The following is a 26,235-nucleotide window of genomic DNA, read 5'->3' on the forward strand; positions in this document are numbered from 1 at the left end:
ATGGCCCAGGGCGGCTTAGGATTGCCATCACCGTATCAAGAAGCTCGTCATCATTCTAGACTTGCGAAGAACTACAAATGTGATATGTCATGTTCATAAGTTTTTTTCATGCTCGTTAATGAACTTATGAACCAGCGGAGGTATACCGCTGAAAGCAAAATTTGGGTGTTCGGCTCGTAGCTCACTGTCATCTTCTGATTTGTCACCGAAGCATATGTGCGCCTCTGGAGTCTGGCCGGATCTCGTTTCAGGTGCAGTGCGATTACACCTCAGCAAGCCACGATAAGCAAATGGTACCGTAACATTTGTGTTGTACTGCCGCTGGAACTTGTTGGAAGAAGGCGAACACCTTTACTTGTGCGAAACCAAACAATTTTACTGCAACTGCAAGTATAATGCTCGTGGCATGTTACTGGAGCTAGTAGTGCGGCACGCCGCCGAAAGGCGCATACGAGACCAGATAAATCTTGTTCGAGATAGCTTGGCGTCGTCACAGAGAGGAGCAAAGATACCACGTTCCCTTGTTTAACTAGCATTTCAAGCGCGGCTTCGAGCCGGGTCATCGCGTGGGCTTCCAAACGCGATACAATCCAAACTCACATGAGATCACTTCCAAAACACCAACGATTTCCTCGAAGATTCAGTATGCACGCACGAGCTGGAAAGAACGGAAGGGAAGAAGCGCTCCCACGGCACGGCAGCAGGACAAGCTGATGCTAGCACTGATGACCCGAACACTGATGGCACCGTGATTTCGTAGGAAACCACGGTGATTTCCCTTTCCCGGTGGACCGAGACCGAGCCGTGGTTGGCGGCCAGGGCCAGGCCAGGTTAGCGACGGTCCATGTCGCGGCTGGCCCCGGTCTCCGCCGCTGCAAAGCCGGTCTCGGTCGCAGGCACGCCATTCGCGAGCGGAAAAAAGCCTTTTGCCGTGACGCGCACGCGCTCACAGAACAGTCGCAGCGAGCGCCCATTGCAGAGCATAGAGCACTTCGATTCGTGCCGCAAGCGACCCATACCCGCAAGGCTGTCGGCCGCACCGGGCTGCCCCCTGCCTACATGTAGGGGTAGCAACGAGATAGAATAATCAAACCCTCCCAAGTAATAGCTTAAGTCTTAGCCTCCAATCCACTCCACCATTTGGAGGTTGGTGGAGGATCGCGTCCAAGCGAGTAGAGATGGCGGCGGCGGGGAGCAATGTGGAGTTCATCCGCGCGCGCAGCGACAAGCGGGAGTACCGCCGCGTGGTGCTCCCCAACGCGCTCGAGTGCCTCCTCATCAGCGACGCCGACACTGACAAGGTCTGTGCGTCCCCCCGCCGCTCGCATGCTAGAGCCGGGGATGCTCGTGGGCTGAATCAGTTTCGCGTGATTTATTTGGCTGCTGATATCTCCATGTTTCTCGCTGTGCTCAGGCGGCGGCGTGCGTGGAAGTCGAGGTAGGCTCGTTCAGCGACCCGGAGGGGCTCGAGGGACTCGCGCACTTCCTCGGTGAGTTCATCTCCTCTCCGCTCCGCCATTCTCGTCGCTCATCTCGCTGGCTGGTTGCCGACACCTCGACTCCTTCGGTTCGTTGCGTGCGCGTGGTGATCGAATCGCCCGCCGGATTCGCGCTCATTCGTGGAGTGAGGATCTGGGTGGGCTAGGCAGCGGTCGGGTTGGGTGGCGATTGTTGATTCGCTACGGTGCCTGGCCTCAGGGCGGCGCTTTCGCCCGGCGATTCGCCCGAGCCGAGCGCCGGCATGGATCCCCTTTTGGCGTCTCGAATTGTCCCGTCGAATCGAGGAGAAGCTTATTTTGGCCACTCGTACATACTTTTCTTCCTAGTTCTTTCCTGGGTCAAATCATTTGCCGTCAAATCAATGGATATTTCCTGTCTCTGCGGGTAGTTGTGTCGCTGGGCGTGTTCTGACCGTCGGATCCACGGTTGACGTTTTGGATGGTATCTCACTAGGAGAGCATGATTATTATTTTTGTCAGCATGATTAATCAAGAGCGTCCATGATTGATGGTATGGCTTGTGTCGGGTGGTCCATCGGACGATGTGTATTGATCCGTGTTTTCTATACGCGTGTATCAATTTGAACTCAAGAACACTGAGATTTATCCAGATTTAGATCTCCTGTCGGATAATAGCTTTACGTTCTATGTGTTATCTTATGAACTGAGTGAACTTGTTACAGAATATCCTTCTTTCCAACAAACACGATCTCAACCCTTTTATATACCAGAGGGAAAGATGCACAAACAACCGATCATGCCAAACCCTACGACAGACCTGCTTATAACGGAGCCAACTACTCCTAGCACATCATGACTGTTGATAGGGATGTTTGCCATGCTCTGATCGCCCTGCGCATCTCGTACCATCACCGAATGTCGTCACGCTCACCCGTCAAACCATCTTGTGGCATTAAATGCTACGGAATGGGTCACTGCAATTCCACACCGCCCTACGATCATGCTACGCCGAAAGCAGATGCCTGTGAAAGAAAAAAACACTTGAGTAGGCGGCATTAAATGAGACTTGACAAGGTTGGTGGGTACCTGCTTTGCGACCAGCGAGGGCTGGTCGCAGGATCTCGCTGCACGACCAGGGGGTTGGTCGCGCGAGCTTCGCCCTGGTCGCACAGTGTAGTCGTGGTCTTGACAATACCTGCTGCACGTTGACATTTCACAGCGCGGGACTCGCCATGTGGGGCACCCACTTGCTTATTACACCGACAGTAGCCCCTAAGCTTTCTTGTGGATATGGTGGACTAAGTGGTTCTCTGTGGGAGTCTGTGGCCGCTGCACGCCACGTGATCGTGGATGAGTCCGGTCCCACCACTTGGGCCCTAGGTGACCGTAAATTTGCCCGGGGAGTGGTTGTCAACGCAGCCCACATTAATGACCCACTCAAGAAATCGTATCCCGGGCGAGGTTAAACGTCCGGAGAGGGAGAAAATTGTGGGAGAAAGAAACATTAATTGTCGCCAGGCCTGAGGAAATTTTGGTTCCCCACACATGTCCTTTTGAATTTGGCGCAAACCTGACCCGCGACGGTTGAGACACTGCGGCAACCCTTTAAACTGGCGCACCCATAGCTCCCCACAAATCTTTTCACCGTCATCCATCGCCCCTAAGCCTTTCTGTGCTCAGAGCTCTTCATCTCCCCCGCCATCTCTATCTTTGTCCTTGCCCTCGTAGCATCCTTCACCGTAATCCGTTGGCGCGCACCGACAGCGATTATGCCTTTCTCAAATCCAAGTGCGACACGACGAGGCTGAAAGTGCTGCACGAGACCAGCTTGCTCACTCGTCGCCTTTCCACAGGGTACCGCGGTGGGGAGAGCGTGCCAGCCCCCCACCAAGGGGAGATCGTATTGTCGTCTCGTTCTTCTTGGTGGGTCTCATGCTGCCCTTCTTCGAGTTTTTCACTATTGTCTTTTACTTCTACGACATCTGCCACCTTCATCTCAACCCTCACGCCATTCTCATGTTGAGCATTTTAGCTCACCTGTGTGAGAACTTTGTTCGGGTTGAGCTGTGTCTCGACCTCTTTCGGTTCTTCTACACAACCCGGTCGATGACCGGACCGGCCACCGGGAGCTGCAGGTTCCACCTCCGCGATGGCGCCGCGGACTCCTACATCGAGGTGGACCTCAAGTCGTTGTGGTCGGATTGGAGGGAGGATTGGTTCTACCTTGCAACCAACGATTCCTTGGACAACCTCCGCATGTCGAGCACGCAGGCGTAGGTCACGGAGAACAGGGGGAATTCGCCCACGACCACCCTTGAGCGACTGACCTGGTCAAACGAGTTGGCCAGCTTCAAAAAGCCGGTCTGACGAGGTTGCACGTCGCTCGCGACTACATCAAGAGTAGGTTGTGTCCCCTGCGGAGGTGAACACACCCAACGTTCATGTACCCTGGGCTGAACGACAATACCTGATCGAGCTTCATAGGTTACCTTATCGTCGAATCCCCGATACCACCCTTTCTTACGGGTTATGCTATACGCTCGTCCAGAAGATCCTGCAAAACAGAAAAATGACTTGTTTTCGAGTAGCCTTACACATCGAACTTACGCAATTGGGCTATGTTCCATGAGTTGTGTAATACAAAAGTCCATTCTTCCTTACTTGGAGCACAATCATATAGTTTCTCAACACGTGTTGCACGGTTAAAAACCGCCACATAAGGTAAAGCAATACTAAGCATCTTGTATGTAGAATTCCACCGAGTTTTGCAGTCAAGACCTAACTTGTGTTCAATTGGGACTTTGACATACTTAGCAATTTCTTCAAATTTTTCTACTCTTTTAGGTGTGGCTGTCCAAAAGGCTACACTTTCACGAACTTTTGCAATTGCAGGTTGTATCACCTCTAAACCATCCTTCACAATCAAGTTGAGAATGTGGGCAGCACAACGCATATGTAATAGTTTCCCCTCCAACATGAGTTTTGTTTTACCAATCTTCTTGATAAGTTCAGGAATTACCGCATCATTTGTGGTGCAATTATCAAGAATCACCGTCGAGATCTTCTCATCAATATTCCATTCAACCAAAGCTTCATACAACTCCTCACAAATAACTTCAGTTGTATGTGGAGCAGGAACATATATGAACCTACATGATGGCAGCAAGAAATGCAATCAAATTTATGAATTAAAGTTGATGGTAGCAAGGAATTCAATCAAGAATCTAAATTACAATTCAATCAAGTTAATGGCAACAAGAAATTACCTCATGATAATGTTTCTAAGCGTCCAAGAGTCATCAATAAAATGAGCTATAATAGCCATGTACCCTCTTCTTTGGTTTTCAGAGGTCCACATGTCTGTAGTAATAGACACTCTTGACTTAGCTCCTGCCATGTGCTGTAGGGCCTTTTTCTTTTCTTCGTTATATGCATCGATAATGTCCTTCTTAAAATTACATCATAGAAACTTAGACAATATCCTTATATGTTGTCATAGATACATAAAAGTACTACTCTTACCTAATAGTGTTCCTAGTCACAATCTTGAATAATGGCTAAAGTGCACTCACAAACCTCCGAAAGTCAGTATGGTCAACAATACATAAAGGATACTCATGTAGTATAATCATGGCAGCAAGCTCTTTTCTAGCTACTTCTGGATTAAATGTGTAATTTTCCACAGATATTTTCCCTCCCTCTTGAGAATTAAACCTCAAAGCTGATTGTGCTAGTGTCTTGTTCTCTCCCTTCAGTTTGATTCTTCTCAATGTACATATCTTCAAATGATCATGAAGATGCTTCGTTCCATCCTGCTTTTTCCTCCAAGCTACTTGTGGCAATGAAGGCATTGAGCTTTAATTTCACCCAAGACTTTCACCTTCTTGAACTCCTTCCAAACAACAGTAGTAAGCTTTCCCTTTGTGCCAAAGTTCACATCTTCAGCCACATTCTCATTATCATCATCATCAATTTGTATTGGCTCTAAGTCGTTAACAAAATGTGATTCTTGTTGGCTGCTACTCTCAGTACATGGACTTGACATGCTGAATCTGACAAACAAAAGAAATAAGCATCAGGAATTAAATTGCAATACAGATCGACATAGCATCCATACAGATTGACCATACATCAATACAGAAATAAGCTACAAGATTGACAATAGCATCCATACAGATTAACCATACATACATATTGCAATACAGAAATAAGCTACAAAACATACATCAATACAAATTGCAATACAGATCGACCATAGAATCCAAGAATCAATAACAACCATATGCTAATTTGTTACTGAAAAGAGGGTTAGCGAGCTTCGAAATCGAACCCCATGGATTTCAACAAATGCACGCTGGAGGAGGTAGCTTCTGGGGAACTTGGGGCTCCTGCAATCGCAAGGCGGCTTTTCTTCCTCACGGCGGCACCTTTCCCAGCCGGATTTCGAAGCACCTTGCGCATGATGACAGGTGCAGGTGCAGCACCTTGCGCATTGAGGGGTACAACAGCAGTCGCTGCGTCGAGTGCTGTGTCGGTTGGAGCAGGTGGTGGCCGGTCCTTGCTAGCGTTCCTTCGCGTGGACCGCCTGACGTTGGTTAGTTACACAACGGCGCAGCGACACGACTCGAACTCGAATACAAAGGTACGAGGAGGACTGGGAAGGGGGAGCTCGCTTCTCACCTTGCGTCGTCGCCGTCGGAGCTCACGGCGAGGAGGGCGAAGCCATGACGGAGTCGATCTGATCCATCTGCAGCGGAACGGGTCGGACAACGGCCAGGTGTGCCTCGATCTGCTTGCTGTCGTGCGTGCGCTGTGCACGAGCTTGACGACGGGACGGCGAGCAGCGAGCGCGACGCTGGGGGCTGGGGCCGTGGGGCGCAGGCCGCGCGCTGCCTGCTCGTGGCTCGTCCAGCGACTGGTGCGTGGCATGCCGCTGCCCGCTGGGGCGCAGGGGCGCAACCGCGCATGGCCGGGCGCTGGCGCGCTGCCTCCGCGCTGGTGCCGCTGCCCGCTGGGGCGCTCGAGCGCAGGTGTGCCGCTGGGGGCCTGGCGGCGGCTGGGAGAGTGGGAGTGGGTGAGGAACTGAGGATGAGGATTGAGGATCTGTGCAGAACTGCAGACTGTGCAGCTGTGCTGGTGAGCCGTGAGCGGCGTGAGCCGGGGCCCGGTGAGTGGCCAGAAGCCCAGAACTGTCCAGTCGTCCAGAGGCCAGAGGCTTGGTCGCGGTAGCTTGAACGTGCGGCCCGAGTGGAGACTAGAGTGGGCCGACTGACAGGAGGAGTGGAGGATCAGTAGGCCTAAAGATCAGCTACATCCCACAGCTCACAGAACTTTTTTTTGGGCTGAATCGATTAGGGTTACATAAGCCCAGATCAATACGGGGGCCCGCGGGGAAACGGGGACGGAGGCTGGGTAACCATCCCTGCCCCGCCATACCCGACGAAGGGGATTTTTTCCCCGTTACACTCCCCGTGGGGAAAAAAATGCTCCCATCCCCGTCCCCTAATAGGGGAATTCCCCGTCGGGGAACGGGGATTGGGGCCCCGTTGACATCCTTATACACAACCGTCCTCCATGGCTAACTTGACTGCACCAGGTCGGGTAACATCGGCCACTTGTAGGACTCCTCCCACTTAGGGGGAGAGCTTGTTTCGGCATGTCTTATTCTGAACTAGCCTAAGGACAAGGTCACCTACTACCAGTATCTGTCCCTGCACCTTATGATTGCGGTAGCATCTGAGGCTCTGTTGGTATCGAGCTGCTCGAATTAGAGCGCGGTCGCAAAACTCTTCGATCAGGTTTATGTCATCCTCTCGTCGCGCCACCTGTCGTCGTCCGAGTAACACTTGGTCACTCGAGAGGACTGGAGGGCGATCTCGGAGGGGAGCATTGCCTTAGCGCTAAAGACCAAGAAAAAGAGTTTCGACCGTAACCTTGCTGGGGGTCGTTCGCAGCAACCAGAGTATCGTGGGGAGTTCGTCCACCCAGCATCTTGAATAACTCTTAAGCCGATCAAAGACTCGAGTTTTGATCCCTTGCAGTATCATCTAATTTGCCCTTTTGACATGTTCATTGCTTTGGGGGTGTGCAACCGACGCGTAGCAAACTTTAGTCCTAATCTCTTCGCAGTAGTCTCTGAAAGTGCTACTGGTGAACTGTGCCTCGTTGTCTGTAATTATGCAGTTTAGACTGCCAAACCGCACTACCAACTCTCGTATGAACTTTATCGCCGTTGCGGCGATGATTTTCCTGAAAGGCTCGGCTTCGATTCACTTAGTGAACTTGTCGACTGCCACAAACAAGAATTCAAAACTACAAGGGGCCTTAGGGAACGGTCTCATGATATCGAACCCTTACACAACTAAATACTAAGAGAGTTGTATGGTTGGCAGTGCTTGGGCTGGTAGGTTGGTTTGTCAGCCATGGTACTGACATAGCTCGCATCGTTTCACCAGCTTGTAAGTATCCTGTAGGGCCATGGGCCAATAGAATTCTTGCCGGAACGTTTTTCCGATCAGAGTGCGGTATGAAGTGTGGCTACTACATATGTCTCCATGGATATCAGAGAGCACCGTGCTCCCCTCTTCTTGAGTGACCTATTTCAGTAAAAGGTTGTTGCTCCCCTTGCAGTAAAGGTGTCCCTCTACCAGGGAGTATCTACGGGCTTGCTGCATGACCCTTTCTGCTAACGCATCATCATCAGTGATTGCTCGATTCTATAGGTATGTCAAGGTCTGATCCATTCAGATCATACCTGAATCAAGCTGGACGAACACATGATGGCCGCTCGAGGACTGCACCAAGGAAGGCGTTGCCTCCAAAGGTGTTGTCTCGGGTGTGCCGTTTCCAAGCAGAGTATCCCCTTCATGTTGGCTCGAGACCACGGTGAATGGTCATGTGAGTCTTTCTTCAAAGACTTCGACCAGGGCAGGTGCGCGAGAAGAAACTAGACGGGTCAGCTCGTCGGCAAGAAAGTTGTCTCTGTGCAAGACATGCTTGATCTCGAAACCGATAAAGCATCGCTCCAACCTTCTCGCTTCAACGAGGTATGCCGTTATTGTTGGATTATAGCACTGAAACTCCTTTTCCACTTAGTTTACGACCAATAACGAGTCCCCTATCGTCAACAAGCGTTTTATTCCAAGTGCGGAGACTGCTCTCATTCCGGACAAGAGACTCATATTTTGCAATATTGTTAGTAGCAGGAAAACATAATTGAACTACGTACTTGAAAATGTCGCCGACAGGTGATGTCAAAACCACTCCAGCCCCCGCTCCCTTCATCATGAACAACCCATCAAAGTGCATGGTCCAATGCTTGTCCGTTTCTGGTCGCTGTTCCTGCTTGGGTTCAACGGACGACCACTCGGCCACAAAATCGACCAATGTCGGGGACTTGATAGCCTTTTGGGAGACAAACTAAATATTGAATTCCTCGAGCTCTACTGCTCACTTCTCTGTTCTCCCTGCTGCATCCCTGTTGTGTAGGATTCCCCTAATTAGGAGCGAGGAGATTGCCACGATTTTGTGGGCCTGGAAGTAGTGCTTGAGTTTGCGAGAGGTCATCAGCATGGCGTACAACATCTTCTGTGCCTATGTGTATCAAGCCTTCACATCATGTAGGACTTCACTGATGTAGTACATTGGTCGCTGAAACCTCTCACATTCGACGACCAAGACCGTGCTCAGGACCTGTGGAGTGGTCGTAACATAGAGCAAGAGCTCATCGTCTGGTCGAGGAGCGGTCAGTACCATTTGAAATCTTGGAAGGACGCCTCTGTTTCTGGTGTCCACAGGAAGTGATCGCTTTTCTTTAGGAGCTTGAAGACTGGTAGCCCCCTCTCCCTTGTCCTCGAGATGAACCTGCTCAAAGCTGTCACACACTCCATTAGTTTCTGGACCTTCTTTAACCTAGTCGGGGATTTCATCTGGTCGATTGCTCTGATCTTATCTGGGTTTGCCTCTCTATTCCCCGACTCGAGACGAGGAAACCGAGCAATCTTCCTGACGGGACTTCGAACATGCACTTTTTCGGGTTCAGTTTCATGCGGCATTTTCGAAGGTTGTCGAACGTTTCTCGGAGGTCTACGACCAGGTTGTCCTTGGTCCTGCTCTTTACAACCACATCATCAACATATGCCTCGATATTTTTACCGAGCTATGGTCGAAGGATAAACTGAATACATCATTGGTAAGTGGTATCGGCGCTTTTCAGACTAAAAGACATTTTTTCATAACAAAAGACCTCGAAGGATGTTACAAAAGCGGTTTTCTCCTCATCTATCATTTTCATACTAATCTGGTGGTACATCGAACGGACATCTTGATAGCACAACAGATCGCTACAGGCAGTTGAGTAAACAAGCTGGTCGATTCGGGGTAGAAGGAAGAGATCCTTCGGGCATGCCTTATTGAGTTCGGTGAAGTCAACTCACTCCACTTATCGTTAGGCTTTCGGACCATGACAGGGTTAGCCAGCCATTCCGGGTATTGTATCTCTCGGATGAAGCTTACTTCTAGGAGTTTGTCGATTTCCTCACGAAGTGCTTCATTTCAATCGAGTGCGAATCTACGCGTTCTTTGTTTTACTGGTCGCCCGTCATGTCGCACTGACAACTTGTGCTCGATGACCACCTCCCTAGGGACTTCGGGCATGTTAGATGAACTCCAGGAAAAGACGTTCGCGTTTGCCTAGAGAAAAATGATGAGCGTGAGTTCCTATTTTGGGTCTAGAGCGACCCCTACTTGGATCGTCTTGGATGGGTCGGTATCGTCTAGGCATACTGCTTTGAGCCTATCAGCGGGGTTGGTGACGACGCATACCTTCTCCGGGTTATCACTTGGCCCTATGTCTCTGGGTTGTGACTCGGGAGTTAGCTCGACCATAACAAGGCTTCTTTTGTTGCAGTGCAGGGCTGTCTTCCGGTTGCCCACTATGGTGATGGCTCCCTTAGGGCTCGAGATCTTGATTGCCTGGTACGCATAGTGGGCAATAGCTATAAACTGGGCCATCGCTGGTCGACTCAAGATTGCGTTATACGCGGTCCTGAAGTCAGCCACATCTAACAGGACCATTTCGGTCCTGAAGTTGCTCGATGAACTGAACGTGACGAATAGCTCGATCCGCCCCAATGGCTTGGCTGAAGAACCAGGGGTAGTCCTGAAGAAGGGAGGAGATGACTTCAACGCGCTCCTCGGGATCTACAGGGCGTCTAGCGCGTCAGCGAAGAGGAGTTGATGGAACTCCCTCTATCGACTAGTACGCAGCCCACTTGCACATTGTGCATCGTGGGCTCTACCATGATGGGGTATCGTCCGGGGCGTTTGACGTATGCAGGGTGGTCGGACTGGCTGAAGGTGAGGGGGACCTTCGACCACCTCAGTCGCGAACTTGGACCTGACATGGTCACGTATACTTCACGGACCACCGACTTGTACTCTCTATTTTAGGAGTACGTCGTGGCTCCCCCAAAGATATGGTGAACCATGTGCTTGGCCTGCTGGAATCCTGGAGCCGATTGGTCGGGGTTGGCCCCGTCCTCACCATCGTTGTTGCATTTGGGCTTACGCTCCCTGAGCTCCTGGTCGATAATGCCTCACATGACCTTACATTCGGTCAAGTTGTGAGCGTCGATGCGGTGGATCGGACAGTAGCCTTTGCCCTTCTTCCCGTCATTCTTCTCGAAGCGTTGGCACGGTTTGCTCGACAACCATGACGTTGGGCGGTCCGACCTTGCACTTGCTTTCTTTTTCTCCTTTCGGCCGATTCATTTGGAAGAGGCGGACTGGTCGAAGGGTGGTTGAGGCTTCCCGCCGATCTGGCGCTCTCGAGCCTCAGCGGCTTGCACACATTTGTCTGCGAGCTCAAAGAGCTCGGCGGTGCTCCGGACCTCCTTAGTGGCCAGCATTTCGACCATCTTCTGGTCTCTGACCCCTCTTCAAAACGCTATGACCACAAACTTACCCGTTATCTTTGGAATGATGTTCTAGCATTCAGTAAAACATCGGATGTAGTCTCGCAGTGGCTCGCCATGCCGCTGCATGACCTGATACAGGTCATCCTCGACCTCTGGTCAGGCGTAGGTCTCTTGAAAGTTGGTGACGAACTGGTCGCACAAGTCTTCCCAGGACCGGACCAACCCGCGAGGGAGATTCATCAGCTAGGACCGTGTTGAACTGGTCAGGGCGGTTGGAAGTAGTTTGCTATGATCTTCCCGTCGCCTCCTGCGTCCTGCACCATGGTGGTGTAGATCTGCAGGAACTTCTCTAGGTTGGTTGAGCCGTCATATTTTTCGGCTAGGACTGGTCGGAACTTGTCCGACTAGCACATCTGTCACAGCCAAATTGATGGAGCGTTGTACCCCGTTCTGTAACGAGGAGCCGCTCGCTGATGGATGGTCGAACACGATCGGGGAGAGCCGACAGTCTCGCGGCCCAGGCGACAGGATGAAGGAGACCGATGCTTCCCTGCGTAGGGAAGGCGGGTTGCAGGACCGCTTGCCCTTCTCCCGCTCTCAGCGGGCACGCTCCTCCTGTTCTCGGGTGCCCTTATGGCCCCGGATTACATCATGGAGGTCACAGTGGCTGAGCGAGTCGCGCAGGTCAGCAGACGAGCTACTCCGGCGTGGTGGGGGTCGCCTCGTACTCCCAGCCACCGAGGGAACGTGGGTTTCCTCCTGCAGTGGAGCCCATCGTGACCTCGGTCGGCCACAATCCGATCCTTCCTTACGAAGGACGAGGTAGCGGTTGCCACGGTCTGGCGCCGGGTGGTCTCTACTAAGAGGGCAAAATCGCGTAGCCATGGTGTCACCGGAGAACCTTTCGGTATTGCCATCGGTGGATGGCTGAGAAGTACCGCAGTCTGTAGGTTCTGCACGAGGGTCATGGCCTCGTAGTTGAGCTATTGACCATCGAGCGGCGAAACATCGCGAGGGGAGGAGCCGCCGGCGTTCGCGTTCCTCATGCAGTGCGATGGCCTTGACAAGGATGCCGCCACGATCTCCTCTTCTTGCGGGTGCTCCGGGTGGCGTTGTTATTGCTGGGGCAAGGTATGACCTCCCCATGCCTGGCGCTGGCTTGCTTTCCCTCTTGGCCTACGGTCTGAGGCTCGCCTCTGGTTCCTGCGACACGTGTTGCTGTTGCCCCCTACTGCATGGGCCGTCATGCAAACCTCCCGCCTGGGCTCGGAGTCCTCGGACTCTGATTCGATATCCCATGCTTGGAGCACACTGAGCTCGTTTGGGTCGTATCCCGTGACGAAGACCTCGCGACGGCCGAGGTCCTCCAAATGGGACTCTAGAGCAGTCGAGGATTTGGTCACAGGTAGCCCAACCATAGTATCAATGCTTGTAAAAACGCGAAAAAACATACCCCTACCTGGCATGCCAACTATCGGAGGTGATCCCTGACAATAATCCGGGGTATACCAGACGACGTGCGCGTTGATCCGCGTTTCCTATACGTGTGTATCAACCTGGAGTCAAGAACACCGAGGTTTATTCAGGTTCAAGCCTCTTGGAGGATAATAGCACTACATCCTGTATATTGTCTTATAAACTGAGTGAACTTGTTATAGAATGTCTTTCTTTCCTACAAACATGATCTTGACCCCTTTATATATTAGGGGGAAAGATGCACAAACGACCGGACCGTGCCAAACCCTGCGGTGGATCTGCTCATGATGGAGTTAACTACCCCTAGCACATCATGACGTTGGATAGGCATGGCTGCCCTGCTCTAGTTGTCCTGTGCGTCCCGTACCATCACCGAACGCCGTCATGCTCATCCGTCAGACCATCTTGCGACATTAAATGCTACGAGACGGGTCACTGCAATTCCACACCGCCTCACGACTATGCCACGTTGAAAGCAGATGCCTGGAGAAAGAAAAAACACTTGTGTAGGTAGTATTAAATGAGACTTGATCTGGTACGTGGATATCTGCTCTGCGACCAATGAGGGCTGGTTGCAGGACCTTGCTGCACGACCAGGGGTACTGCACGCTGACACTTCGCAGCGTAGGACCCGCCACGTGGGGCACCTCTTACTCATTACACCGACAGCCTACACATGCACGCCTTTATGTTTTGCCTACGTGACAATAGTTCTTATTTTCTCAGGGGTGATAGGCTGATAGCTCTTGCATTTCCAGTAGCCACCGTCCTGCACGTTACTTTTCTTAATGCTTTTAACATTGTTGGGCCATGTCTGTAGTCCTGATATTTGGACAAAATAATGCAAGTCGTACACAGCATTGAATCATATCTTTGGAGCCATCCAAGGATTGTATGCCCAGGAGTCTTGTCCTCCAAATAAATCTAAATTGCTCCTACACGTTGCTGCTTAGTAGGATTCTTGGCAGCTTGTTCGATGGTCTTTTATATGAGCGCTGGAACGGTCACGCCAGGTCTCTATGTTTAGTCTATGTGCAGAACCAATACGCTGGATTTTTTGACTGGCCGGTGAGTTTCACTGGGATGCTAACAGCACAAGATATACTAACACTGTGTCACACAAGTGAGACCGTACCGATTTATTGCAAGCACTGCTCTGCACATGCGGGGCTGTACTGATTCTTTGCATATGCATGTGAAGGCATGTTGCGGATGAGACCATGTCAGGTCAAATTGATAGTCTACTCTAGAGGGTGGCACCGGTTTTAGTTACTCTTATAAAGGCAAAATGTTTGATAAACAAAAGGTGACCTACCATTAGGATTAGGATGGGGTTGTGATTTGCATGAGATTGATGAATCAGTATTGAATCAAAAATTATTTTCATTTAACCATTTCTCTGTTTTCTTTTTTGTCTTGATTTATGACCATGATCTTGCTTACAGAGCATATGCTATTTTATGCCAGCGAGAAATACCCTGGAGAACATGAGTATACGAAATATATCACAGAGGTACATTCTATTAATCAAAATAAGTATTAAGAAAATATTCAACCTCATTTCATTTAATGGAAGTCTTTTGGCAAGTATCGGTCGCTCTTACAACATAATCACAGAATCATATTATGAGTTCAGCCCAGTTGTAGGGTTCTGTATCATTTAGATGCTGAGCCTGTCAGAAGGTAACACGTGAAATAGAGAAAGGACGAGAGAAATTGCTTTTGTTAGGCACGCTATGACTTGTTGCATTTTATGTCTGATCTACACTTTAACAGACGGAATCTCATTGCCTGTACCATAGCGACATAGCCCATTCAACCCTCTCGACACTATTGCGGTTGCAGAGTGCAGAACAAATGGATCAATGTACCATACACTGAGCTCACGACTAAAGTCCATTTGTACTTTTGTAGTTTGTTGTGCTCTTAAACCAAATACACCTAGCTCTGCATCTGGATGTTCTGTGGTGTCGTGGTGCCCTTACATGGCAAGGCGAATTCTGTAAAGAAAGGCAGCACTAATTTTCTGATTAGAAACAATCAAACAAATTTGTCATCCCAACCCTATCGTAAGTCAGTATGAGGCTAAGAGCTCCACACCTTGCACGATTTCCTGCCTGGAAGCCTGTTATTATTGTTCTTTTGGAAGTCTTTATATATCATGCTTAATGCCTGGTTACACTCAGTTTACTTGGATTATATTTTGACTATTTGCTTGTTTCAATTTTTTTAACTAATTGGTATGATGTGAAAAATATCAGCATGGTGGCTCCTACAATGCCTATACATGCTCAGAGACAACGAATTTCTATTTTGATATCAACGTGGACAATTTTGAAGAAGCCTTAGATAGGCAAGTGTCTTCAACAGTATTTTATGTTCAATTAATGCATCTTTATTGAAGAAGGTGGTGATTTTCTGTTCTAAATATCTGCATGGTTCTTTGTTGAATAATAATGAGGTGATTTCTGATGCGCAGATTTGCACAGTTCTTTATTAAGCCACTGATGTCGCAGGATGCTGTTCTTAGAGAGATAAAAGCTGTTGATTCTGGTGAGCAGTTGTTTTATGCACGGTGATGCTATTCGCATCTAACAAGGCATATGCTTCTATGGTCGTCCAGATGAAATCAAGAGTGTCTCAAAGCAACTAGCTTAGATGGGTGGTTAAAATTAAACCAGTCTGACCTAATAGCCACAATCACTTTGCAATTTACTCATGTTTTTTTTGTTTTTTTGAGAAATGAGAAGCACACTCTAGCTAATTTTACTTTATTGCCCTTACAGAACACAAGAAAAATTTGTTGTCTGATTACTGGAGAATACAACAGGTACTTGGAAGTTTCAGCTTTGTGTATTAAGAACTTGGTGTTTTGTGCACTCCATAACTATCAGAAACTGCAGTCAGTAAAGCATATATATTTTGAATAGAAATTCTCTTTATTTATGATGTGTGCTTCCATATTATACAAACAACAGTGTCAATATTTAAGGCAATCATAATTATGTTAGGACAAGAATCAACCATGTCTGCGTTATCTAAGTCTTTTTTATCCTCATATCCTCTCGTTGTCATCTCTTCACTTTTAAAATTTTAATACCATAGCCATTCTGCACTGTTACCTCGGTTTCTTTTTTTTTCTCCACAGCTTGAAAAACATCTGGCTTCAAAGGATCACCCTTACCATAAATTCAGTACTGGTAACCGATTCTTTATCTTCAGAATACTCATCTTGTCAGCTCATTATGACTGTTAGTTTGTATTCAGTTCTGATAAAACACTGCCCTGATTCAAAACATCAAGCGGTTTCAGTTTTCTTGTGTTCCAATTTCCACTTCCACCATTAAATATGTCTATAACCCTTGTAATCACAATTAATTTTCAAATAAATTCAAAAGGAAGTTATATTTGTTCGTGCAAATTGAAATAACTGCATTTGAAATCTAAATTAATGTCCCTAACAGTTCGTGTGCATCCTAAATAGCAACTGTCTTGAGGAAATGTTATCTTACAGAATTATGTCTCATAACTCATGTGAAATTTGTTATCTCAAATCTATGTATTAAGTTACAGATTTTATTATTTTTCTTACTTCTAATTTGCCATTTAATATATCAGGAAGCTGGGAAACACTCGAAACTAAACCAAAAGAGAGGGGCTTGGACATCAGACTTGAACTTCTGAAGTTTTACGAGAATTATTCAGCAAACCTTATGCACCTTGTTGTTTATGGAAAGGGTAAATATTACGGAGTAGTCCATTGGAGTACATAAACCTATTTGTTACTGATAGTATGATTTTGTAGAGAGCCTCGATTGCATTCAGAGCTTGGTTGAGCGTTTGTTTAGTGACATAAACAATACTGACCAGAGAAGCTTCAAATGCCCGAGTCATCCTCTTTCAGAGGAACATTTGCAGGTAGAAATATGAAGTAACACCAAACATAGTAAATGGAGAGGATGGAATGCTTGACATGGAATCCATTCTCGATATTTTTTTATTTGTCAGAAAAATATAAATACAAGTGATGGCAAATGGAATGAAGTTTGTCATGATTGTTATGCAGCTTCTTGTGAAAGCACTGCCAATAGAAGAAGGTGACTATCTAAGAATGATATGGCCAGTTACACCTAGCATCCACTTTCACAAAGAAGGCCCTTGCCGTTATCTCAGTCATCTCATTGGGCATGAAGGCGAGGGGTCCATCTTCCATATTATAAAGGAACTAGGCAAGCTTACTTCAACAGTTTATTGTTGTATTAATTCTTTTAACAACATTATCTACTCAAAAGATAGTAATTCTTTACTTTCTTATGTCAATTTGTGCAACCTGTGACATTTGTAATTTTGGCTACTGTAGGATGGGCCATGAACTTAATGGCTGGAGAGGGCACTGACAGTACACAATATTCCTTCTTCTCAGTAAGCATGAGGCTCACTGATGCTGGTCACGGTAATTTTCCATCTACAGTTTGTTCTTCTGGAACTAGCATAAATATTTTAGTTTCAAGAACATTTCGATTTCATTTAAGCCTCTTATGCCCATATGCTATCATCTCAGAACACATGGAGGATATTGTTGGGTTGATCTTCAAATATCTACTTCTATTAAAAGAAGATGGGGTCCATAAATGGATATTTAATGAGGTAATCAGAAAGCGCATGTTTTATGTATTATGTAAAATTATTTGGTAGGTTATGATATTGTATCCATTTACTTCTCTAAGGAACCAAAACACTCAAACACATGAAAACGCCCCTCCGGATGATAGACTTTATCTGCTAATGAGTAATGGTGGAGTATGAACATTTGGATATGAATGTTGCACTCTTGGAGTCTGTTACATTTTCCTTTCACAAAATATTCGGATGTTCTTTGTTTCCAATACTAATTCATAATTCAATTATTCTGCATATCCTTAGGATTTTGTGGAGCAAATATTTTATTTACATTTAGTTTTGCAAAATATAAATGCTAAGTTGTTTCAACTTTCTAGCTTGTGGCGGTAAATGAAACGGAGTTCCACTATCAAGACAAAGTTCATCCAATCAGCTATGTGATGGATACTGTCTCAAGTATGCGGGTATATTTCTCTAGAGCCCATTACATGTTTCAGCTTTTACAGTTGTATCTGATCATTGATCTTCGTTGCTGATATATTCTTTTGTAGAGGTATTCTATAAATTATAACACTAAACAATGAATACTCTGTTATCTAGGATTTCATCAGTGGGTCCAAAATTTGTTGAACTTCGACTTTTCTCTGTAGTCCTTTATTATCTTCTGTCTTCAGTTTCCAATACTCGTAAACTTGCTTGCAGTTGTTCCCACCAGAAGAATGGCTGGTTGGAGCATCATTGCCTTCAAAGTATGCACCAAAAAGAATAAATATGATACTTGATCAATTGTCACCCGAAGGAGTAAGGTACGCCTGTGCAGTTCACATGGCAGCTTTGTTTGTGCCTACTATCTATATCATATGTGAACATATAAACAAACATAAAATGGTTCATTTCTGAGGTGTCAAACAGGGAAGAGTATGCAAATCAAGCATGGTATGAAAATCATTTGCACATTTGCCACTTCATTTACAGATGGGTGTGCAGATCGCAGATCAAAAGAAAAGGAGCTCCAAAGTTGGAATGAACCTTGTCAATCTCACGATCCAGGTAGTAGTAGGCAAGGGACATTAGTAATGTAGGCACTCATCATTGGAATATCCTTATCCTATCAACATCAACAGCCTTTGTCCCAAGAAAGTTAGGGTAAGCTAGAGATGAAATCCACAAGATCCAACTAAAAAGATGATGAGAAAACAATAATGATAATAAAAGTATTAGTAATAGTAAAAAATAATAAATAATAAAAGTACAAGTAGAATGATACATGAGTTATGGTTCTGACACGTGGATTGTTAACTTCCACGCGCTTCTATCCGTAGATAGTTCTTTGGGGATATTTTATTCCTTCAAGTCTCTTTACAGACTCCTCAGCTCCTCCTATGTTAGATTTGGTCGACCTCTGCCTCTCTTCACATTATCAGCGCGTCTCGGTATCCCGCTATGCATAGGTGACTCTGAAAACTTCTTTCGGATATGTCCAAGCCATCTCAACCGATGTTGGACAATTTTTTCTTCAATTGGCGCTACTCTACCCTATCATATATATCATTATTTCGGATCCGATCGTTTCTTGTATGGTTACAAATCCATCGCAACATACGCATCTCAGCTACATTTAATTGTTGGATATGTCGCTTTTTAGTTGACCAACATTCGACGCCATACAACATTACAGGTCGAATCGCTGTTCTATTGAACTTACCTTTCCGTTCTTGTGGCACCCTCTTGTTACAGAGGATGCCAGAAGCTTGACGCCATTTCATCCATCCAACTTTGATTCTATGACTAACATTTTCATCGATATCACTATCCCTCTGTAGCATCGATCTTAAATATCGAAAGGTATTCGTCTTGGGAACCACCTCTCCACCGAGACTAACATCTTTTCCCTCTTGCCTAGTAGCACCGAAAACACACTTCATAGACTTGGTTTTGGTCATACTAAGTCTAAAACCTTTCGATTCTAAAGTATATCTCAACAACTCCAATTTTCTATTAACCCCTATCCTACTCTCGTCAACTAACACCATAGTTGTTATGGCGTCGGGATATCGTCGCCATAACGACGATATGTCGTCGTGGCGGAAATCCGCTTGTCGCCGCAGGGACGCCACGGCTCCGCCGTGTATGGCGTCCGCCATATCGCCGTGGCGTCCCCGTGGCATCCCCGTGGCGCCTGTATGGCGTCCTGTGGCACATGGCAGCTCACCGTGGCGTCCCCGTGGCGCCTGTATGGCGTCCTGTGGCACATGACGGCTCTGTGGCTGGCGCAATAGAAGGTTAGGTTGGTAGTGACTTACCTGGTAATCCAGTTAAGGATTGAGGAATCCGCCCGCACCATTCTATCCGCATCCATCGAGAGCCCGCAAGGACTGAGGAACCCTAGCCTGAGCCGCCAGCGGCGGAGGCGGGACAGTCGATCTCCGCCCGCCCCTGCACCCGCTGTGTTCGCCGCCCCCGCCTCGGATCTTCGGCCGCCCTCGCCCTCCGTCGGCCTTGCCCTTGGTGTCTCCCTCGTCGGCCGCCCTCACCCTCGAGTTGACATCTCCCGAGCCGGCCACCCCCAGCCGCCCTCCATCGAGTAGCTCCTCGGCTCCTCTTCTATTGTGTTTTTTTTTTGTTTCAACTCTCACGCACACTAGCAGCCAGCAGGCCAGTATCACACTCTGAACGCACGCACACTAGCAGAGTAGCAGTATGCCAGTAGCACACACACACTAGCAGTAGCAGTGTAGCACACTTGAGCACTTAGCACGCACACAGCTCAAGCACACATTGACACGTAGCAGTAGGCCCGTAACAGTGTAGCACACAGCTCAAGCACTGCTGCACAGCTGCACTAGGCACACATAATAGTAGGGAGTAGGCAGTAGCTATACTCTAAGCTATAGCACACATAGCAAAGTACCACACTAAGCAATTAGCACACATAACAGTAGCTTAAGCACACTAGCACACAATGACACAACAGTACAACTTTGAGACATGAGAGAGTTATATGTCTTTTGTGCTATATTTACATTGTTATTTGCCTTTTGTGCTACATTTACATTTTCTAATATCGTAGATTATAACTGTTAAGCTACATTTACATTGTTATTTGTTAATATCCTAGACTATAATGTGTGTATTCGCCACGTGTGTATGGCTTCGCCACGCCACGCGCCATGACGCTGTAAAGTTGTGAAGGTGGTGGGTCGCCGCGCCTCGCCATACCGCCGTAACAACCATGACTAACACCACATTGTCAGTAAAGAGCATACACCAAGGGATATCTCCCTAAATGTCCCTTGTGACCTCATCCATCACCAAAGCAAATAAATAAGGGCTCAAAGTTGGAGGCACAAATTTAATGTATCATTGGGCACAAATTTGTAGATTACTGAAAGTTGGAGGCTTATCCCCTTTTTCTGAAATATGGCTGTTATTTTGACCTCATATCTTATGGTTGTGTTCAAATGCTTTCGTTCATTTTTGTGCGCACGTGCGCATAGGTATGGGGGGGTTGGGGGTTGACAAGACTGTGCCTGGATTCAGTTTTTAATTTTGGAAAGTTCATGAGCTGGAAAGCCCTACAACCTTAGTACCTGCAGTGGTGTGTTTGGCCAAGGTAGCTTATAATCTATACAAACTCCTCGGGTAGCTAATCTTGTACTTCAACAAACTTATAACGCCGTAAAGTTATCATACTGTCCCTAGCTTCTTTCAGTGGTGGGATTAAAAAAGTTAAACCCAAAAATTAGCTGAGGCTTTACCTTCGTATCTTAAGCTTATTTTGCTGATGCTTTGTCTATGGCACCATACGCATATGCTCTTTCTTTGATGCTATACATCTTTCTCTCTATTTAGAATATTCTGGGAGTCAAAAAAATTTGAAGGATCTACTAATTCTGTTGAACCCTGGTATAGTACGTCATATTCTGCTGAAAATGTCACTCCGTCTATGATACAGGTTTGCCTTTTTAATAATCTCATTTTCTTTATTGTCTTTCCCCCATCTTATTCCACCTGACATACTGATATGCTAGATAATCTGCAAAGTGGGTGAAATAAGATTCCATAACATCAATTTTCTCTACTTGACAGCAATGGATTCAAAAAGCTCCTATTGAGAAACTCCATCTCCCAAAGCCTAATATCTTCATTCCAAAGGATTTCTCTCTTAAAGAAGTGCATGAAAAGGTCAATTTTGGAGTACTTCAATGTTTGCACCAGCATACTCCATATGAATTGTTGAGACCTTACATAGTGAATAGCTCTAACGAAAAGAAAAAATGTTTTACCAGATTACTTTTCCAATGGTATTAAGGAAGACACCGCTTTCGCGGTTGTGGTATAAGCCCGACATGCTGTTTTCCACTCCAAAGGTGAACATTATAATTGATTTCCACTGTCCATTATCAAGCCACTCCCCCGAAGCGGTCATTTCTACTGGTCTCTTTGTTGATTTGTTAGTAGATTATTTGAATGCTTATGGTAAGCACTAATCTGCAAATTGGGTGAACAATTGCATATTTGTCCATACATGACAGTCAATTTGGGAGTATTCCTGCCAACTTTAAGTCCAAGTGTATTCTGACCAAATATCTGTGCTTTTTGCAGCTTATGATGCTCAAATTGCTGGTTTATTCTATTCAATATATCCTACTTTTGCCGGATTCCAGGTTTATTCAATTACTATGATTGCTTTTGTTTTCAATGAGTCTGACAGCTACGCTGCTTAGTCATTGTATAATCTCCGTTCTGTCTGTAGCAATTCTGATGCATTATGAAGTTGCTGGTATTAAGCTAACTCAAACATTTAATTGTCTATGTTTAAAGGTCTTTGTAGGTGGTTACAATGATAAGATGAGAGTTCTGCTAAATTCCATACTGAAGCAAATTGCTAGCTTTGAAGTTAAGCCAAACAGGTTTTCTGCCCTGAAGGTAAGATGTGGATTTTACTATTTTGGAGTATGCTTTACTTTCATAATTGGCTCAGGCACATTTAAATTCATAATTATTCTCTTTGTCATGAACTTTGTCCAGATTAATTTGTTTGACAGATGAACTTTACTTTCCTTAATCGCTGGTTTTCTATTGACTTGCAACTGATAGATGATCAGAGCTGACTTGTGTCAAATTTAAGTTGTGGACATGATATTGTGAGTCCTGAAAGCCTGAAGGTTCCTTGGACCATGGTGTTCTGCATGCAGAATTACGATTTGTTTGTTTCCTTGTTGCTGGATATTTGTTGGCTTACCAGCTTGATATGAAAGTTTATGGCAAACTTCATCAAATGTCTAGCTGAATGGCAAATGCAGTAATTTAGAGTTCTAGACACACATGACAAGTCAAATGTTCACTAAAGATCCATAATTTTCCATATCCTAAGCTAGAAATCTTAGTACTTATCTCAATTCCCAATACAGTGCTTTATTTCTCACATGCCAAAAGATTCTCTAAATTAACTCAATCCTATTTAGTTGCATGGTCTAACTGCTTTGCAATGGCGCAGTTTTTTATGCATTCATTCATAAGGAGTGACACATTTCATAAGTGCAGCTCGCATCATATCGTGATTACAATAAATTAGGGCAACATACACATTACAATACTATGCTTGGCCTGTGGTTTCTCAAAATCATAGCTAGGATAACCTTTTGCTTCATTAGGCATTTTCAAACTCTTGAACATAATTGTCTTTCTTGTGATGATTTCTTTCATGAGTAATTGCTAACCAACATCTTACAATCTCAGGAAACTTCTGTCAAGGACTATCAAAATTTTAATTTCAGCCAACCATATTCTCAAGCTTCATACTATGTCTCCTTAATATTGGAGGACAAAAAATGGCCTGTAGTTGAGAAATGTGAAGCGCTTTCTAAGATCAAATCAGATTCTCTTGTGAAGTTTGTACCACACATGCTATCGAAGACATTTTTGGAATGTTATGTTCAAGGTTTGGCAGACTTTTGTGTTAATCCTGGTGTAAATATATTTCCATGAAACTTTAATAGGAAGAATTTCTAATCGTACTATTGAAAATTCCCCTTGTAGGGAACATTGAACCAAGTGAGGCAAAATCTATTGCCCAGGAGATCGAAGACACTATATTTAATACTCCAAATTCTTTGTTCAAAGCCATGTCTCCATCCCTATATCTGACTAAAAGGGTTCTCATGCTTGAAAATGAGTTAAAGTGCTACTACCAAATTGAGGGCCTGAATCCAAAAAATGAGAATTCATCAGTTGTCCAATATATTCAGGTGAAGGGTCCTTATGACTTTTGGTGCAAGAGGTGCAACATTGATCAAAACTTATTGCTGATTGGTGGTCGGCACCTTCAAATCTTTGGTGCAAAACTAATGTTCACCGAACGGATTACTAATTGGCTTCCTTGCTCCCATCCATTTACTGTTTATGATCAGTCCAATTAGAATTGGAACACTGTGGAGAGGGTTGTTGGCAGTCTGCCAACACTGGGCCCGTATTACTCAGTGAAGCTCAGTAGAATAGGAGAGCTTTTTCCACTTTTTTTTTCAAGTTTTAAAGCCCTGTGATGCAATATTGTGCTTACATGCAAAAATAATATCAAATACTCAAACTCGAAAATAATATTTTTACTTCATACAGATTTTATTGGAAAGCTAATGTATTCTTCAATCACCAAGTGATGCTCTAGCTACTTAGTAACATATCTAATTAGCAAAATATAGCAGTGCAATTGAGTTTGAGATGTATCAAAAATGACACTGGCCCTTTTTTACTTCCTTTGAGGTATTATCACTTTATAAGAAGTAGCATAATATCTCAAGAAAGATTCCAAGTTGAATGCATAACGTTCTGCAACAGTAAGCATGCCAGGATACTAAATATCTTTAATATATCCAGGTACATCAGGACGATGCCATTTCGAATATCAAACTTCAGTTGTTCTCTCTAATTGCTAGCCAGCCTGCCTTCAACCAGCTGCGAACCGTTGAACAACTTGGGTACATAACAAGTCTTTCTCTAAGGTATATGCCAGATGTTTTTGTCTTCATGTATTGCTTGTTACCTGCTCTTTTAACAATAACATGAAGGTATAGTTCACATTTATTTATTATTTTTAAAAAGGAAAAGATTATACTTTTGAATTTGACTGCTTAAAAATCCTAGCTTACGATAAATGTTATCATTCTTCAGATCCGACTATGGAATTTGGGCACTCCAGGTTGTTATTCAATCCACAGTAAAGGTACAAGTTCAAAGCTAGAGTAATTCATATGACAAACTTTCATTGCTTTTCTCCTGCTGATGTTATAGTTGGACACCTAGGATCCTTCGTACCTTGATGCTAGAATTGACGAATTCTTCAAGATGTTTGAAAGCAAAATCCATGAACTGTCCGACAAGGACTTTAAGGTTAGTGGCTCCGATTTGCATTTCAGAGCTAATGGAGCTTTCAGGTTTTCCAACCCTATGTGATGTTCAATGTCAATTTTTTCTCTCTTTCATAAGTACTCCATAAAACGCTCTCTAAAATCTTCTTGTTGAGTGGTAAGCAGCAACATCCACTACAAGATTCAGTACAGATGGAAAATCTTGACTTAGAGAATGGATTAGAAACCGGTACAAGATGTACAACATCATTACATCATAGAAGGGATTTAACAGTTTTAATACCATGGTTTGAAATAATGAAGAACTATGGATTAGGAAAAAGAATGCAGAAATATGATCTCATAGTTGAATTTATCCATATGCGGCATGTATGATCTCATAGTTGAATTTATCCATATGTGGCATGTTAGTGAAATACTGGATTATTTGTATGTCCATAATCAGAGGGCGTTACTTGATATTATTGGACTAGATATTTGCACTGCAAGCATTGATACAGAATTCTTATTTCAGAGAAATGTGAAATCGCTGATTGATTCCAAACTGGAGAAATTCAAAAACTTGTGGGAGGAATCGCATTTTTACTGGGGAGAGATTGATGCAGGAACTCTCAAGTTTGATAGGGTCGAGTCCGAGGTAAGTCTTCTCCTTTCGGCAATAATGCATCAAGTACAAAGAAAACAGGTCGTGAGTAAACAAGATGCTGTTAGAGAAGAGCATTTGTCACAAAATTGTTGTCGTTCTTACTAAATTAAACAGAAAATATATTCTTTATAAAAGAAAGTCCATGTCCTTTAGCCGACCTCAAATAACATTTGCCAGGTTGCTCTCCTAAGAGAGCTCAAGAAAGAAGAATTCATTGAATTCTTCGATCGGTACATAAAAGTGGACGCGCCTCAAAGGAGGACAATAAGCGTGCAAGTCTTCGGCTGCAACCATTCGGCAGAGTTCAAGAAGGCGATCGCCGAAGCTGATCCACCCAAAACGTACAGGATCACGGACATATTCGGCTTCAAACGATCTAGGCCGTTGTACAGCTCACTGAAGGGCGGTCTGGGCCGGATCACAATGGACTGACAGCGATCAGGCTGCTATTCTAATTGGCTCTCAGAATTCCAAGTGTCAGATTCGATTGCACGATTGATGCCATTCTTCACTCATTATTAATCATTGCACGACATTATGCTACTTTCTGGACAAATCTAAGAGCTGTATATAGTCATGTGCACATGTTCGTTTGTGTTTCTTCTGGCAAGTATGCAGTTTGTACAATTACAGCTTTACAGTGCAAGAAGGCAAGGCAGCCGAGAGATCCACACATGTACAGCTTGAGCTCGGCTGCCCGACGCCGCCCGAGGACCGTCACGGCGTAGCCATCCGCGCGTGCATCTCCG

The 26,235-nt window shown here is 45.5% G+C and overlaps 1 protein-coding gene across 2 annotated transcripts; it reads left to right on the plus strand.

Moving 5' to 3' along the window:
- Window positions 1-915: 915 nt before the first annotated feature.
- Window positions 916-26,096, plus strand: LOC133921981 (insulin-degrading enzyme-like 1, peroxisomal). Of its 2 annotated transcripts, XM_062367120.1 has the most exons (26): window positions 916-1,301; window positions 1,415-1,490; window positions 14,299-14,366; window positions 15,115-15,206; window positions 15,333-15,406; window positions 15,640-15,683; window positions 16,002-16,053; window positions 16,472-16,591; window positions 16,659-16,771; window positions 16,920-17,082; window positions 17,214-17,306; window positions 17,415-17,500; window positions 17,851-17,937; window positions 18,176-18,279; window positions 21,326-21,428; window positions 21,563-21,658; window positions 21,763-21,952; window positions 22,079-22,140; window positions 22,298-22,402; window positions 23,216-23,417; window positions 23,516-23,724; window positions 24,350-24,474; window positions 24,644-24,695; window positions 24,776-24,862; window positions 25,355-25,477; window positions 25,664-26,096. In XM_062367120.1, exons 1-26 carry the CDS (start codon window positions 1,179-1,181, stop codon window positions 25,916-25,918), a joined length of 2,904 nt encoding a protein of 967 aa, XP_062223104.1. In that variant the 5' UTR covers window positions 916-1,178; the 3' UTR covers window positions 25,919-26,096. The 2 variants fall into 2 exon arrangements, with proteins under 2 accessions (XP_062223104.1, XP_062223110.1); XM_062367126.1 differs by lacking the exon at window positions 14,299-14,366 and having other exon boundaries at window positions 1,237-1,301.
- The last annotated feature ends 139 nt before the right edge of the window (window positions 26,097-26,235 follow it).

Source organism: Phragmites australis, chromosome 1, assembly GCF_958298935.1.
Source record: "Phragmites australis chromosome 1, lpPhrAust1.1, whole genome shotgun sequence".
Classification (NCBI taxonomy): Eukaryota; Viridiplantae; Streptophyta; class Magnoliopsida; order Poales; family Poaceae; genus Phragmites; species Phragmites australis.

Excerpts from the sequence above, each read along its gene's own strand:
- LOC133921981 (XM_062367120.1), top strand. The coding sequence starts at position 1,179 with ATGGCGGCGGCGGGGAGCAATGTGGAGTTCATCCGCGCGCGCAGCGAC. Across the intron at positions 22,141-22,297 it reads CTACTTTTGCCGGATTCCAG|GTCTTTGTAGGTGGTTACAA; the intron begins GTTTATTCAATT and ends CTATGTTTAAAG. Across the intron at positions 25,478-25,663 it reads TTGATAGGGTCGAGTCCGAG|GTTGCTCTCCTAAGAGAGCT; the intron begins GTAAGTCTTCTC and ends AACATTTGCCAG.